Source organism: Carettochelys insculpta, chromosome 1, assembly GCF_033958435.1.
Source record: "Carettochelys insculpta isolate YL-2023 chromosome 1, ASM3395843v1, whole genome shotgun sequence".
Taxonomy (NCBI): domain Eukaryota; kingdom Metazoa; phylum Chordata; order Testudines; family Carettochelyidae; genus Carettochelys; species Carettochelys insculpta.
Genome location: NC_134137.1, coordinates 59387202 through 59403270, shown reverse-complemented (window position 1 = coordinate 59403270; position 16069 = coordinate 59387202). Strand labels below are relative to the sequence as shown.

The 16069-nt window shown below is 39.8% G+C and overlaps 1 protein-coding gene across 1 annotated transcript in view; it reads right to left on the bottom strand.

Moving 5' to 3' along the window:
- The window catches only part of COG6 (component of oligomeric golgi complex 6), an 88688-nt gene that overhangs the window by 45916 nt on the left and 26703 nt on the right, over positions 1-16069 (bottom strand). Inside the window, exons 5-8 of the mRNA XM_074987057.1 lie at positions 11370-11481; positions 7771-7853; positions 7463-7533; positions 1398-1491 (exon numbers count right to left, since the gene is read on the bottom strand). Coding sequence (XP_074843158.1) covers positions 1398-1491; positions 7463-7533; positions 7771-7853; positions 11370-11481 — 360 coding nt within the window. The remainder of the gene's footprint in view (positions 1-1397; positions 1492-7462; positions 7534-7770; positions 7854-11369; positions 11482-16069) is intronic.

The following is a 16069-nucleotide window of genomic DNA, read 5'->3' as shown; positions in this document are numbered from 1 at the left end:
AGCGTGAATATTTTCTTTCAGTTCTCCAATACATAATACTGCTCAAAGGCCCTAATTCAGAAAAAGAATTTAAGCCTCTACCTAATTTTAAGCACTTAAGTAGTCATATTAAAGTCAAAATAACTAATCACGTACTTAAGATTCGACACACAGAAGTATTTTGCTTTATTCAGGCTAAATGGAATACATGCATAACATGAGCATACCAAGAAAAATAACAAAGACAGTTCTAATAGCGCCATCTTGTGGTTAATTTACCTTTGTTAGCAGCTAAGATTTAGGTTTGAAAAGTCCTGTTAGAAAATTCTGATCACAAATTAAGCATTCACCACAGAAGATAGTTATCTTAATTTGTACAACCCTTTAACTGTAGTGCCATAAATGAACACACAATTTAAGTTTTCTTGATGACAATGGAACTGTTGCACATATAATCAATAGTTGCCAACAGAATGTTCTTTCTTTATAAAACATAGAACTGTATATTTAAAAAGTTAGTTTTATGAAAATGTTAAAAAAGTTAAAGCAATCAAAGGCTAGGGAGGAAAAAACAGAATTAACTTTATTCATGTTGGTAGGAATTGCTAAACATAGACTAGTAGAGGAGGGTATGTGGGCAAGATGAAAGCTGGGAGAGTACACATAATTCAACTTCATCCCCCACCAGTTCTAGTAAGGAGATGCACTTGTGCATTTTGAATCAAATCCTGAGGCCTTGACTTGGAGTGTCCAATAATGCAGGAAATGAGGCTATCAGATGATCTCCATTTTAAACCACACATAGTAGTTTGCATTTCAACATTATCTTTTTAAGTAATGCACTGACCTGGAAGCCCTAATATCATCAAGTGTCTCCTTTATATGAAAAGAATGCTTATAGATAAGGCAGTGCTTTTAACAGACTTATATTTTACATTATAAGAAATACTTTCAGTATTGATAGAATCTGGATAAAATTTTAGGTGGCTTTGGCAAATTTTTACATTTTACCTGTAAATGGGGTAATTATTAGATGCCTTACATTTTGACAAAGGAAACCTAGATCAGCTCCACTAAAACAAACCAAACCAAACTAAACCAACCACCCTTAGAAGAAAGCACACACATTCACATTTTAAAGGTATGAAGGTATAGCTGTAATAACATTTTATTTGAAATAAAGCCGAAATACATTTGCAGGAGACGAGAAGTGAGACTTCGACAGTGATTGCACAAAGAAGATATGGAAAGTTTAGAGATGCTGAAACATACCTTTCTTAAATTCTGATGCCAAACTAATAAACATGATGTTCAGTACAATGCTTTGTACATATATGTACCTGTGTTACACATTCAACATGGATCTAAATCCTCAGAGAAGAAAAGATGTGTTAGAAATAATGTGAATGTTTACTTACTTATATAGAACAGGTCTATCCTGCAGGGCTTCCATGGCCTGGGTAAGAACGGGAGAAATGTCACATGATTCTTGTGTCAAAGTCCTGCATTCACCTATAAAACAGCAAGACACTATCAGATAAACCTATCCTAGTTAGACAGTAACGATTGTGTAACATCTCTATATGGCCATCATGTGTGAGATGAAAGGAGTTTGACGAGAAAGTCTCAGAAAGATATTAGGCTTCACGTAGAATCTCCTTATTTTACAATATAACTTTCAGAATAGGTTACAGGTGGGTGCACGGCTGTAGCACTATAATTTCCCAAGAGCATTATTTTTCTGTGAGTGGTGTGAGTCTCAATTCTTAACAGTTTTTTAAAGAAGTGTAAAATGAGACTTGATGAATACAGGTTTGTGCATGCCATCAAGCTTCTGTTTTTTAAACCAGGACTATTGCTGTATATGTATTTAAATAAAGAGCATTACACAGGTTACCCTCAATACCAGAGATGTGCTGAAATGCTCTGTCTTCACAGATGATCTCACTCCCAAAATGGAACAAAAACCTGACCAACAAACCATTGATGGAACACAATCCATGCTGAGCAATGCAATATACAAATGTGCCAAATCTGTCTTTGGAACATGTAAATTCTCTAACAAAGTCTGGATCAATGAAAATGCGGACATTCTTAGGCCTCTTCTTGAACTAAAACACAAGGCACATCTGAATAACACAGAGAGCCCATCTCAAAGCACAAGAGTTCAACTTCAACATGCAAGATCTGTTCCTCAGAGAGAATCCAGGCAGTGTGCAAACAAGTGTTGGGCCAACCTATTTTCTAATATTCAAAAGGCATCAGATTTGGGTGACCTGAAAGTGATGTATGATGGACTGAAGAAAGCACTTGGACCAAACATTAGCACTTCGACCAAAGTCGCCCCACTGAAGCATTTAAATGGACAGGTGATCACAGACAAATAGCTACAAATGTTCAGATGGGTGGAACACTATTCAAGTCTTTATTCCCATGAGAATACAATACAACCTGAACTTGACAACCTCATTCCAACTCTTCCAGAAATGTCTGAGCTAGATTCAGACCCTACGGTGGAGTAACCTTCTCAAGCTCTTGATGCTTTCTCCAATGGAAAAGCATCTGGAAACAACAGAATTCCAGCTGAAGTCCTGAAGGCAAACAAGGCTGTGCTCTCCCCCTTCCTCTACGATTTACTCCTTAAATGTTGGAAAGCAGGTGATGTCCCACGTGACATGAAGGATGCAAACATCATTGCTCTCTATGAAAACAAAGGTGACAAGGGTGACTGCAACAATTAAGGAGCATCTTGTTACTGAGCATCAGAGGCAAAGCATTTACCCGTGTCATTCTCAAATGCCTGCAAAAACTCTCAGACTGAGTCTATCCAGAAACACAGTGTGGCTTCAGGGCTGGCAGGTCAAAAAGGGGCATGATTTTCTCACTTTGACAGCTACAGGAAAAATGTAGAGACCAAGAAAAGCTGTTACTCATAGCATATCTGGACTTAAAGGTGTTTGACAGTCAACAGATCAGTAATAAACAGAGTATTAACCAAGACTGGCTGCCCACCGACCCTACTCAAGCTCATAACACCTTTCTCGAAAACATGAAAGCAACAGTACACTATGATGGATCTAAATCGGAACTGCTTGCAACGAACAGCAGAGTCAAACAACGGTGTGTTCTTGCCCCTGCCCTCTTCGGCATATTCTTCTCAGTTCCACTAAATTGCACATTTCAAAACTCATGCCACGATGTATTTCTCCACACAAGATTAGATGGCTCTCTCTACAACCTGGCAAGTCTCAAGGCCAAAACTAAGGTCAAGAAAGTCCTCATCATGGAGCTCCTCTTCGCAGATGATGCAGCACTTGTTGCTCATAAGGAAGTCACTGATGGATTCTCTATCCACAGCCTGCAAGTTGTTTTCCCTAGGTATAAGCATGAAGAAAACTGTTGTATTCACTTAAGGTACACCTCAGTGACTTAATGTCATTTGGGATAACAGCTCATTAGATGTGGTTCAACAATTCTGTTACCTTGGATTAATGTCACCGCAAACCTATCCATGGACAAAGAATTGAACATCAGAATCAGGAAGGCAGCTAGATATTTGACAGACTTATGAAACGAGCATGGAACAATCCTAAGCTGACAGTGAAAACAAAGATACTAATCTATCAGGCATGTGTCTTGAGTATCATGCTAGATGGTTCTGAGGCATGGACCACTTACTCAAACCAGGACTAAAAATTGTACAGTTCCACTTTCACTGCCTCCACAGAATTATGAATATCAACTGGCAATATTAAGTTTCAATGGCAGATGTCCTGTCAAGATCTGGCATTCCCAGCCTCATAGCGATCCTCACCAGTAGACTATGATGGCTTAGTCATGTGAGAAAAATGGGTGACAAATGTCCTCCCAAAGAAATCCTTTTTGGTGACCTGTCATGTGGGTTGAGAACAAGAGGAAGACCAAAGCTAAGATTCAAGGGTACATGCAAAAAGCCATGAAAAAATTCAACTTTGATTCAAAATCGCGTCAATCTACATCATCAGATCATAATACCTGGCGATGATTGCAATGAGAGCACATCATCCTTTGATAGTATACGTGCAAGCTATGCAAAACAACTTTGTCTTAGAAGGAAAAACTCTAACACACAAGAATTCGGAAATAGACTGACGTGGTTATTGCAATTGACTATGTGAATCCAATACTGGACAGATAAGCCACAAGGGAAGCTGCAGACTCAAACACTGCCCATATATTGTTACCACCACTGCTAACCACTGTCTCTCAAGATGAAAAGGGGCCACAGTACAGGTTTTTTTAGATTTTGCATTGTACCTCAATTTTAAATGAAACAGCGCCTACAACAAGATAACCAGGCACTCCTATGCAGCAAGAAAAAGGCTAACTCAAAAAGGAATAAATATCACCTACAGGCAAAATTCTCACACTTGCCACTTATTTTGAATGCCTGAGGTTGTATGTATTGAACTTATGTTCTTTTAGAAGTTCTGGGCACCCACAACTGCCAACAAAAATAAATGGAAACAGCAAATGCTTAGGAACTTCGAAAGTTATCAGGTTCTCCAGGAAGTGAGACACAAATGGGCCTTTCAGATAGCCTTGTTTTTTTATGTAGGTAAGATGTAGGCAAACTTCCAACCAGCAAAACTCTATCTGTTAAAAACGAACTGAAACATTATGGCTATGTCTACACTAGAAGCACCTGTCGGCAGTGCAGTCTCGACAGAACCTCTGTCAACAGATCTGCACGCAACTCACTCTGTCGCCAGAGACCTGCCAGACTGCATTGCCCTCTGGTTCCAGAAAGCGGAATGGCCGCTCTGCAAAGAGGGCTGCCTGACAGCTGGAAGCCCTCCCTGTTGACAGAAGTGTCTACACTGCACTTTTGTTGACAGTACTCTGCTGACAGATGTTATGCCTCAAATTTTTGAGGGACAATACTGTCGAGGCAAATACAGAGTTCTGTCGAGAATCTGTCGACAGAATGCTTTAAGAGCGTAGATGCTCCCAGAGGCCCCTTCTGTCGACAAAACTCCATAATGTAGACCCAGACTCCATGATAATTGTTGGGAAAATGGAAAACAAAAGTACATTTAGTTCTGATCACCAGTATACATCAGTGGCTTTTTTTAAGTGACAGATGGACCGATTGCTTTCCAGCCTTATGTAATTCATGCAAAAAGGTCAATAGATATGTCAAATTGCATAGTTTGATTTTTCTTATGTATAAACTTCCATTAAGGACCAGGCCGTAAATTTCACGCTCATTTTTCATGTAACCTAAGATAAATATAAATTTAGGTTGTTGATGAAAAGCCAGAATTCACTGACTATCAGCTAGTTCAAGGAATGTCCCTGTTAATATCTTAGACAGATACAGAACATTTACATTTTATACTGTCAATATGTTTTGGGCAATCTTCACTCTTGTAAGGCAAAGTACTTATTTGAGGAAAGAGTACAACACTACTATTGAGACAAAGAGAATCCCAAAACCAAACACACTCTGTGGTATATCACAGCACTTCTTCATTCTTTCTTGCAACCATTAAAAAAAAAAAAAAAAAAGGCCAGAATGTGATATTCTGTATACCAATAGCATAACAGAATCACAGGGCTGGAAGGGACCTCAGGAGGTCATCTAGTCCAGCCCCTGCTTCAAGCAGGATCAACCCCCACTAAGTCATCCCAGCCAGGACTTTGTCCAGCCGGGACTTAAAAACCTCAAGGGATGGAGAATCCACCACCTCTCTAGGCAATGCATTCCAATCCTTCACCACCCGCCTGGTGAAGTAGTTTTTCCCAATATCTAACCTACACCCTTCCCTCTTCAACTTCAGACCATTACTCCTTGTTCTGCCATCTGACACCACTGAGAACAGTTTCTCACCCTCCTTTTTAGAGCTCCACTTCAGGAAGTTGAAGGCTGCTATGAAATCACCTCTAAGTCTTCTCTTCTGTAAACTAAACAAGCCCAAATCCCTCAGACTGTCCTCATAGGTCTTGTGCTCCAGACCCTTAATCATTTTTGTTGCCCTCCGCTGAACCTGCTCCAGCAAATCCACATCCTTTTTATGCTGAGGGGCCCAAAACTGGACACAATATTCCAGATGTGGCCTCACCAGTGCCGAATAAAGAGGAATAACTACTTATCTTGATCTGCTTGAAATGCTCCTCCTAATGCACCCCAGTATGCTGTTAGCCTTCTTGGCTACAAGGGCACACTGTTTACTCATATCCAGCCTTTCAACCACCATAAACCCTAGGTCCCTTTCCATCGTACTGCTGCTGAACCAGTCAGTCCCCAGCCTGTAACAATGTTTGGGATTCTTCCGCCCCAGGTGCAGGACTCTACACTTCTCCTTACTGAACTGCATAAGATTTCTTTTGGCCCAGTCCTCCAATTTATTCGGGTCCCTCTGGATTCTCTCTCTACCCTCCAACGAATCTACCTCTCCCCCTAGTTTTGTGTCATCCACTATGTTGCTGAGGGCGCAATCCAGTCCCTCATCCAGCTCATTAATAAAGATGTTGAACAACACTGGCCCCAGAACCGAGCGTTGCGGCACTCTGCTTGAAACAGACCGCCATCCAGATACTGAGCCATTGACCACTACCCGTTGGGCCCGACCATCAAGCCAGCTTTCTATCCATCTTATAGACCAAGGATCCAATCCATATTTCCTTAACTTATGGACAAGAATGTTGTGGGAGACCGTATCAAAAGCCTTGCTGTAGTCAAGGGATATCACATCCACCTGGAATGCCAAATTTTATTAATTTAGGATGCTAGCCAATGGAAGTCTGACTCACAACAAATTGGTTTTAGCAAGAGAGTCAGCCCTCTGACATAATGGCAGCTTAAAAAGGAGGAACGGAATCTCTTAGACCATGTTTACACTAGTAAGTTCTTTTGGAAAATCAGGAGCTTTTTTGAAAGAACACACAGAACATTCACACACAAAATGTGCTCATTCACTCCAAAATCGAAAAACCACGGCTCTTCTTCTGGAAGCTCTCTTTTGCTCCTAGATCAGGAAGAACACCTCCTTTCAAAAAACAGCATGTGTAGATGCGCCACTGGCCCTTTTTCCCCAAAAGCAGTCCTCTTGGAGCTGGTTTTTTTGATCTCCGGCCTGTTCTTCTGAAAGAACAGGGGCTGTGTGGAGGCTCTCTATTGAAAGAGCAGATTGATCTTTCAATATGCTTTTTTGTGCGTGGATGCACTCTTTCACACAAAGATCTTTTGGAAGATCATTTTATGAAAGATTATTTTAGACATGGCATTAGTGACCCGTTTGATTCCCAGCCGTTGGCCGATCATATAGGATTCTCTACAGTGTAATGGCTTATATTTCTTTCTGAGTTAGTCAAAGAAAGGGTTCTAGCTGAGCTTACCCCCATTTTAAAAAGAATTAAAAAATTATAAATCCCAACTTCATAAATCTAAATCTTTGGGGGAAAAAACAAAAACAAAACAAAAAAAGAAGCATAACCTTACTTTGAGCCCATCTGTAAAGTCGCTCATATGAAGTCTCTTGGAGCAAAGCCATCTGTTCCATAATTTCTAGTCTACGAAATAAAAATATTTTATTAGATGTTTTTAGAAACATATGAAATCTCATTTAAATGTTAGCACTATAAAGACATGGACATTTCAAAATGAATTGTTGTTATATTAGTTATGCAATCTGTCCATATTTGCAGCACATTTCATCATCATTTGAAAGAACAAATAAGGCATCTCCATACAGTTACTTTTTTAAATATTAAAATGACTACTTTGCAGTTAATTCAGATTAAGCTCACCCTGTTCTCTGTTGGTTTGTACGGAGAAGAATCTTGACATCATTATGAATTTGCTTTACTCTTCCTAAGGCCTTGAAAAAATCCTTTAAAAATAAATTTCATGATTTAAAGCATTTCCAGTTTTCGAATGAAGAAAAATAAGCTTAATAACCATATTAAAATGCTATACTGGAGGGTTGCACTGACAACGATTTGATATTAGGAGTCAACATTTTTGGATGAAGTGGTGTATGCAACTGGGCAGGTGTTTCTTTCATATGTGATTTCACAGATGCCCATGCGGCATCCAAAGCAACCACATTATGGGAAAGTAACACTAGAGTGACTTTTGTGCAATGAACATTTTGTCTCTTTTGAAACAGAATAATTGGACCGTCTTCTTTGGCTCTTTTGTTTGGATTTTCTCTGGTGGTAAAAATGGCAACAGCCAGCTGCACATAAGTAGCATGTTTGGAACAGCAGCACATGTTCTGTGGATCACAATTAGGAAACCTTTGCTCTACACACATTCCACTATGTGACCTCTGCCATATCTAGAGTTAGCAAACATTTTTTATGTCTACTGCCTGACCTCTCCCACCTTAGGTTCAATTTCACATCTCCAACAGCCTCACTTGCTTCCGCACTTGGAGAACCCATTGTAACTGCAAATCAAGTATGAGGAAAACCAAATTTATCATTCCTCCCTATTCCTCTTCTCTGTCCATTAATTCTTTTTCACATATGAAAGGAATAATAATCCACTAAGGAAACTATATATTTGCAGTGGACAAAATAAAATCCAGGGTTTAATTGTAAATCATTTCCATATCAAAATAAAAGCCAATAATATACATCATCATCAGTTAAAATACCTCCCACAATAGGCATTTTGTTGCATTTCATGTTACAATTAAAGATGCACCATATTTCCAATACTGTCCCTGATTTGGAGGATTTATAACTGATGTCGTAGAAAAATATAGGCTTTCATTTAGATAAAGTAAAAGACAAAGTTAACCTTTGATTAATTTTGAGTTGCAAGGTCCCTCCAGAGAAAGTATCTGCCATTTGAAACAACTTCAGAAGTGTTTTTTGTCACTTAAAAAGGTCACTGTCTCTAAATCTGAAAAAGTAGAGCACATGGGTATGTGTGTCAATTTTTTATTTCCTAAGAAGTTCATAGTACTTTATAGTGAATGCATGTCATAATGACCTTAGAAAAGAGCTTAAAAATTACTTTACAGATATTTTCAGATTAAAAAGGCTAGTATTTTCAAGTTTTTAAACACATGAGTAGGGGAATGGGGATCTGCGAACAGCATTGAAAATTCATACATTGTAAGCTACATAAAAATAATAAACTTCTGACAGAAAATAATGAAACCAAAGAAATCAAGGCAAACATGTAGTATAAGTTCTCTGCTAATGTGCACAGCAGTGGTCTAGTAACTTTCTGAATTAACTCTACTATTACTGGAGGACACATGAGGTCACTGTTGTCCACTATGTATCCATTATACTTCCGCACAAGAAAGCTAATTTAAAAATAGTTTTGTCTACATAAATTAATCATTGATTTATGTCCAACTAGTGTTGTTTATTAGCACCTTTGTTAAAGGTAAGAATCAAATAAAATGATCTTCTGAGACAGTTTTGCCAACTGTGTTTTTCAATTCTGAGGAATGCATTCTAGAATCTTAAAACAATATTACTTTAAAACACACTGGCATTGTACAGTCCAGGTACATATTATCAGACTTGTAGCAAATTGTACATCATCAAGTCTGTTGCTTCAGTACCCCACCTACAACTGAATTCTCCCAACTTCCACACGTTAAAAAGAATGCACAACACAGGAATGTTCCCTGCTCTGCCCTGACTTAGATGCTGAGTAAATCACTCGGGCTATGTCTAGATGGCGGAGCTATTTTGGGGTAATTCAGCGTCCCAAAATAGCTATTCTGTGCCTTTGACGTGCACCCGTTATTTTGAAATATATTTCTGAAATAACAGGTGTGCTATTTTAGCACCCTTGTAGTCCTCATTGCAGGAGGAGTAAGAGATGTTTCAAAATAGTGCTTTATTTCAACATTTGGCATTGTTTAGACAGTGCCAAAATGCTGAAATAGCCTATTTTGAGTTTCAGCATTTGTGTAGACATAGCCTCAATGATGTGGGTGCTCATGTCCCTTACTCTCCTCTATCCCTACCTACATAAAGAGAAGAGATAAAACCTAAAAAGAGTTGCATGAACTCACAGCCCGTACTCCACTTAGAAATAATCTTCTTGTCATTGATGGAGAGCTCGCCAGAAGGAAATACACATTTCTCCCAGGAAAACAACAAGGAAGGCACCAGAGAAATTCCAAAATCCACAAAAGTAAATAAAAAGGCTCAAGGGGCTTATCTACACTAGCCTCATCCTTCGAACAGGGAATATAAATGAGCCGGAGTGGAGAACAGCAATGAGGCGCTGCACTGTGCTGCATATGCAGTACCTCATTAGGCTAATTCTTGCTGCGGGAACTTTGAAGACACAAACTTTGAAGCACCGGAAAGGTCCGTAGCCGCAGGCATTTTGAAGTACCCACGCAACTTCAAAAGTGCCCTTACTCCCAAAACGTTTACATGCCTTCAAAGGAGGGGACTAGTGTAGACATGCCCAAGCAGTTTTTAGTTAAAGCCCATTAGAAGTAAACATTTGTGAAAACTCTTATGAAAATGTCTGCACTTTGAACTTACTGTTTTCTGTCACAAGTGAAAGGTTTCTTTTAAGGTAACGTGGTGTTTTATTGAGAACATGTCAATTATTCAAATGCATGATGATCATTTAACATGTTTTCATTTGTGCTTTCATTAGTATGGTTTATAGCTATCTGCTCCAGGTCTCTCATAACGCTCTCACTACTAACAGGATGTCTGTGGAAATGAGATACTGAGTCTCAGCGGGTATACTGTATGTCAAAGTAAGTTTCCATGTAACTAAAATAATAAAAGTTATTAAATATACTCAATTATCTGGATATTTTAATTGCTTTCACCACAGAACAATGTGCTGCTTAAGCAAAAACATATCAATATGTTTAAAAACTTAGTTTAGAAAGTGACTAAAAGTAAGCAAGTCAGCACCTAATATTTCAAACAACAACAAATGAACCAAAGGGAAAATCCCACTTCAAATCAACATGAACAATATATATGTTGTCGTAGCCAAGCAAAATATACACACACAATAGTGGTGCTACATGACCTTAAAGTACCATGAACTGTTCAGCTTCTTTTTCTGGTCAAGACAGTTTTAACAAGTAAAAATGCAAAATGTGAGACTTCAAAAAAATCTTTTCATGGTGGAGGACAAATACAACATTAAAATATCACATTATTGCCCCTCACCAAAGTCATTAACTAGAACAGAAAAATTTAGTGTGGTTAATTTTACAAATGGTTTGATAATTCAACACTTACACACACTTGAAATTTATTAGAAGCTCATTGTTTAATTAAGTGATGAATCCATTCTACAGAAAAGCATAATAGTGGTCTGCAAGAAAGGTTCTGTGTATGGTACTATAATGGTACTAATGTGTTTTAACTAAATATAAAACATTATCAGTTACCTGAGTAATTGGGCCATCTCTTGTGCCTCGAAGGAGGCTCATTTCTTCTGGCGTCAGCTGGAATTTTTCTATGAAAGCATTTGCAACTTGTGCTTTCATTTCCAGTCTCTGACTGTAATAAAAGTGTCAAGGACATTAGTATTGCATATTAGCTTCTTATCGCCAACTTATTTTGCATGTACTGAGCTTTGAAAATATTAGCATTTTATAAATCAATGCTCTCTTCGCTTCTAACAATGCAATCTTGACATCTGATACTTAAGCTGTAATAGCATATACCTTATATAATTACCTATTAAGATCACACACATTAATTTTACTCAACAATGCGAGTCATGTATTTGAAAATACTAAGGAGTTATTAAAATTATCCATTAGCATTCAGACTATAGATTATCTGGCAGAGGTAGCCCACACTACCACAGTTCAATATTTGCCTGTCATTTTCCTGCAAGAAGCTCATCAAGAGAGAAATATGCATGAACTTGAGGATATTAGAACTGCACCAATTGATACATCAATTAAGCTTTTCTGGAGAGCAGATCCAATTTCTATTTAAGTAAACAGGATCAAGAATACTTAACCAATTGCATACACTCTTAAAAATATTAGCCATTCCCATATTCTGTCCCCTACCTGCCCCACCCCTTCAAAATAAATCTCAGAAGCAATTAAATGCAAAAATAATTGAGTTGGCTGTATCTAGCTGCACATTGGGGCAAAAATACAAGGCCTTGAATGTATCCAACAACACATGGAGTTACATTCTGCAGGAATAGGCAACTGTGCTAAACTTGAGCAAAGGATTCACATTCTTGGATTCTACAGATATAGGCACTACAGAATTTCCATTGACCAAGCACAGGAGTCAGCAACCTGCGGCTCTGCAGCCGCATTCGGCTCTTTAAGGAGCCACTTGTGGCACCAAGCGCCACTGCCACTGACTTCATTTGCAACTCTGGAAGCTGACGCCACTTAAACAATGCCCAGAATTAAAGTGGAATTTAGTTTTTTTGTTTAAGCAGTGGCAGCATACGGAGCCACTGAGCAGTCAGCTGTGGCGGGGGGAAGCAAGCAGGGCAGGAAGCCCCGGAAGAGGAAGCCGGCCGGGGAGGAAGCTGCCTGTGTGCTCCACCTGCGGGAGCTCAGCCTGCAGGAGATCTAGGTGGGTGGTGGCTGAGCCTACTCCTACTGGAGCTGCACAGCAATGCTGAAGCGGCAGCGGTGAGGGAAGAAGCGGGGGAGAGGCAGAGGACAAGCAGTGGCAGCATGCAGACCTTGTCAGCTGAGGTAGGTAATCACAGGGGTGGGGCAGGTTTGGAGCTGAGAGGGATTAAACCTGGGGATGGGTGGGGGGCAGGTTTGCTGGATGGGGGTAAAGCTTGGGGATAGGGGGTGGATTTGGGAGTTGAGGCGGATAAAGCCTGGAGATGGGGATAACAACTTTCTAACTGGTACAAATCATTGTGCATGAGGTCTTCTTAAAACACGAGCTACGAAAAGTACGCTTTGACATTATTTATTAACGACTGTCTGGTGTTCACATACATTGTGACTCTTGCAGTATTGATTTTGCAAATAAATTTGAAAAAATACGGCTCTTCTTGCTATTTCAGTTGCGCCAAGCATTTCAGAACAAAAAAAGCAGTCAAGCAGCACTTTAAAGACTAACAAGATAATTTATTAGGTGAGCTTTCGTGGGACAGACCCACTTCTTCAGACCATAGCCATACCAGAACAGACCTGTAGTATTTAATAAAAGACAGACAATCATAAGCTATACTACAAGAGAGCTGCAAGACAGAGGAGCAAAAACACAAAAGCAAACATCTAAAGAACAAAGCAGTGGGAATGCACCAACAGAAGGGGGATACTAAGAATAGTTTGCTCCTCTGTGGAGTCAAAGACTATGTCTACACTATGAGGTAAATTAGAATTTAAGGCAGTTAGCTCGATATTACGTGACTGTCTTCACCGTAAATACCATTAGCTTGATTTAAGGAGCACTAATATCGATATCACATCACCGAAACTGGCTGGGTGTAGTTTGAATCTAAAAGTTCAAATGAAAGCTCGTGTGGAAGCGCCATATCTTTAAATCAAATTTATTAGCCTCAAGAGGTGTCCCGTACATACCCCACAATGCCCCACAGATCTCTGCTATAGCCACTTCTGTCTTCACTGTTCTCCAGCTGAATTTCAAATTGGGGCCAGGAAGCCTATGGCTGTAGAGTCATGCTTGCATGAGAGGCTGAGAAATGTCTGCCCTTCTTTGCCATTAACGCTGTGAGTGCACCTACCCATTACAAATAGCCACAGCACGCAGTTTGTGGTTCTGTTCTTTACCTCTGCTAGCTGAACATTCACTATTTTTTTTTCTGCGCTGCCTGGCGCCAGCTGCTACCACACCGTACCACGTGGCAGCTAGGCTCGGGGGCGGGGGGTGGGTCATGCTTGTATGGGAGGTTGAGAAACTTCTTCTCAGTGGTTAACATTTGTATGCACCCACTTCTGCTCCCCCGCCACAGGTGACATGCAGTCAGGGTTGCTCCCACGCTCAGCCCTATCACATGGCTAGCCCCCAACCCAATAAAAGGACGCATCTGCTGTTCAGTGTTGACCTTGCTCCCAGGCAGCACCATGTCCTGGCTTGTGCACGGTGAGGGCTTCAAGGGCAGGAAAGATTTTCAGGGACTTAAAGCTGCCTGGGGGTGGGGGGGTGGGAATCTCCCCTGGCAACTATGAACTGCAGGGCCAAGCTGCCGCCCGAGGGGTGGGGTGGAGGGGGCAGGGACACCTCATCTGGCCTTCCACCCAACTGCTCCCGTGCCCCTGGTACAAGGAGGACACTGGGAGCTAGCTGTTCATGAGGTGAAGCCTTCCCCATCAGCTACAAATTGTGGGGCCTGGCAGGCACCTGGGGAGAAACAGTTCAAGTGGCTCTCAAGCCCCAGACCCCACATTTCACTGCCCAAAAAGATTTTCAGGGACCATGTCAACTGGCCATTCAACCTCCCAAATACAAACCCCCACCACTATGGCAATGAAATTTGGTGAGCCCCATCCTCCTCATGTCGACAATGTCTGTATTGTGAAGAGGGAAGACAAAAGCCATTTTTTCTAAGCTTTTCTATCGTCTTTCTTCTAACTTTGGACCCCTCCACGCAGGGAAGGAGCGGGGGAGGGTTTTAAGAACCAATTCAGTTATAGAAGCAAGAGATTTCTGTTAATTTAGCAATCTTTGTTGATGCTCTACTTTTCCTTCCTTCGGCCTGGAAAAATGGATGTTTGCTTTCCATGGGAGAGGAATGAGGGCAATGTAATGTGGGAAGATGAGGTCAAATACCCACAACCACTTGCAGGGCATTTTTTTCCTATGCTGCTCCAGCAAAAATACCCAGAATATTACAGGGATGAGGGAACTGTGGGATAGGTTCCCACAATGCAATGCTCCAACAGTTGATGTTTGCTAATTGAGTGTGGCATTAATAAGTTGACTTTATGGGGAGCCTGTGGGGAGGTAAGGATACTCAAATTCAAATTTACAAAATCCAGCGATACAAAATCAATTTTCATACATTAGAATTTATCATCTCATACTGTAGACACAGCCAAAGAGTCTGAGAACTTTGCAAATATTAAGCCTCAAAATATTGTTGTAGGGAGATAATGGATATACAGAAATAATTCAATTCAATACTGAAACACGGCATCTAATGAAAAAAGCAGTTTAATAAGACAACAATACTACAAAATAACAAAATTAAAAAAAAGGACCCAAAAGAGCCCTGAAGGCATGTAAAATGTATTTGAAATTTGACTGGTACACTAGTTAATTATTCTATTTTTAAGGAATTTTGGCATCTTCAGTTACAGCAAGTAGTAAGGACTTCTGCTTTATATTTCATCTAAATAAAAGACGGCACTCCCAGCAACACAGTATCTGTTCCACATCAGTATCCTGGGAAGTATATCTATAGCAGTGTTTCCCAATTTTATTTGGTCACAGAACCCTTTTAAAAGCGAATGAATTTTGTGAAACCCCTGATAACAGTCTTATATACGGAGCTTAAAAAGTAGACCACAAACAAGGATAATAATAAATAAATGCTAAACAATGACATGAGATCAACATTTAGTTTAACTGCACATATTTAAAAACAAAAACAAAAATCACATTTAACATGTACAAAAAATAAAGCTCAAAAACTAATATGCATTACATATTGGCAGTTTTCAATGTGAAGAGTGGTTTTTCTTCTTGGCAAAATCTTTTTATATTCAGTTGAATACTGTAAAGTTGAATTCATATAACTGGCACAGCATTCGGTTGATTTCTGTATTTCGTTTTTATTGCTGCATAATTTGAGAACCCAGTTTTGCTCAGTATGCCCTGGCGAAGGATAACAAATGAAGAATTGCACATCTTGATAAAGCTGAATGTTCTTGACAAAAGCAGCCCCAAAACATAAGCAGAGAAACTTCTTTAATTTTTTTTTTATTAATTGGCCATCTGAAGCAATTGAGTGAATACAGGGATTTACAGAGATATATAAACAGACGACTGCATCACTGACTAACTGTGTGCACCACGCTGAGTAGTGGCAGCTTCATCACTCCAGATCAGCTAGCATTACACAGGGACATTTATCATGGGAAGGAATGAAAATTGTTTTTAATAAAATTCCTAAATGCTTAAA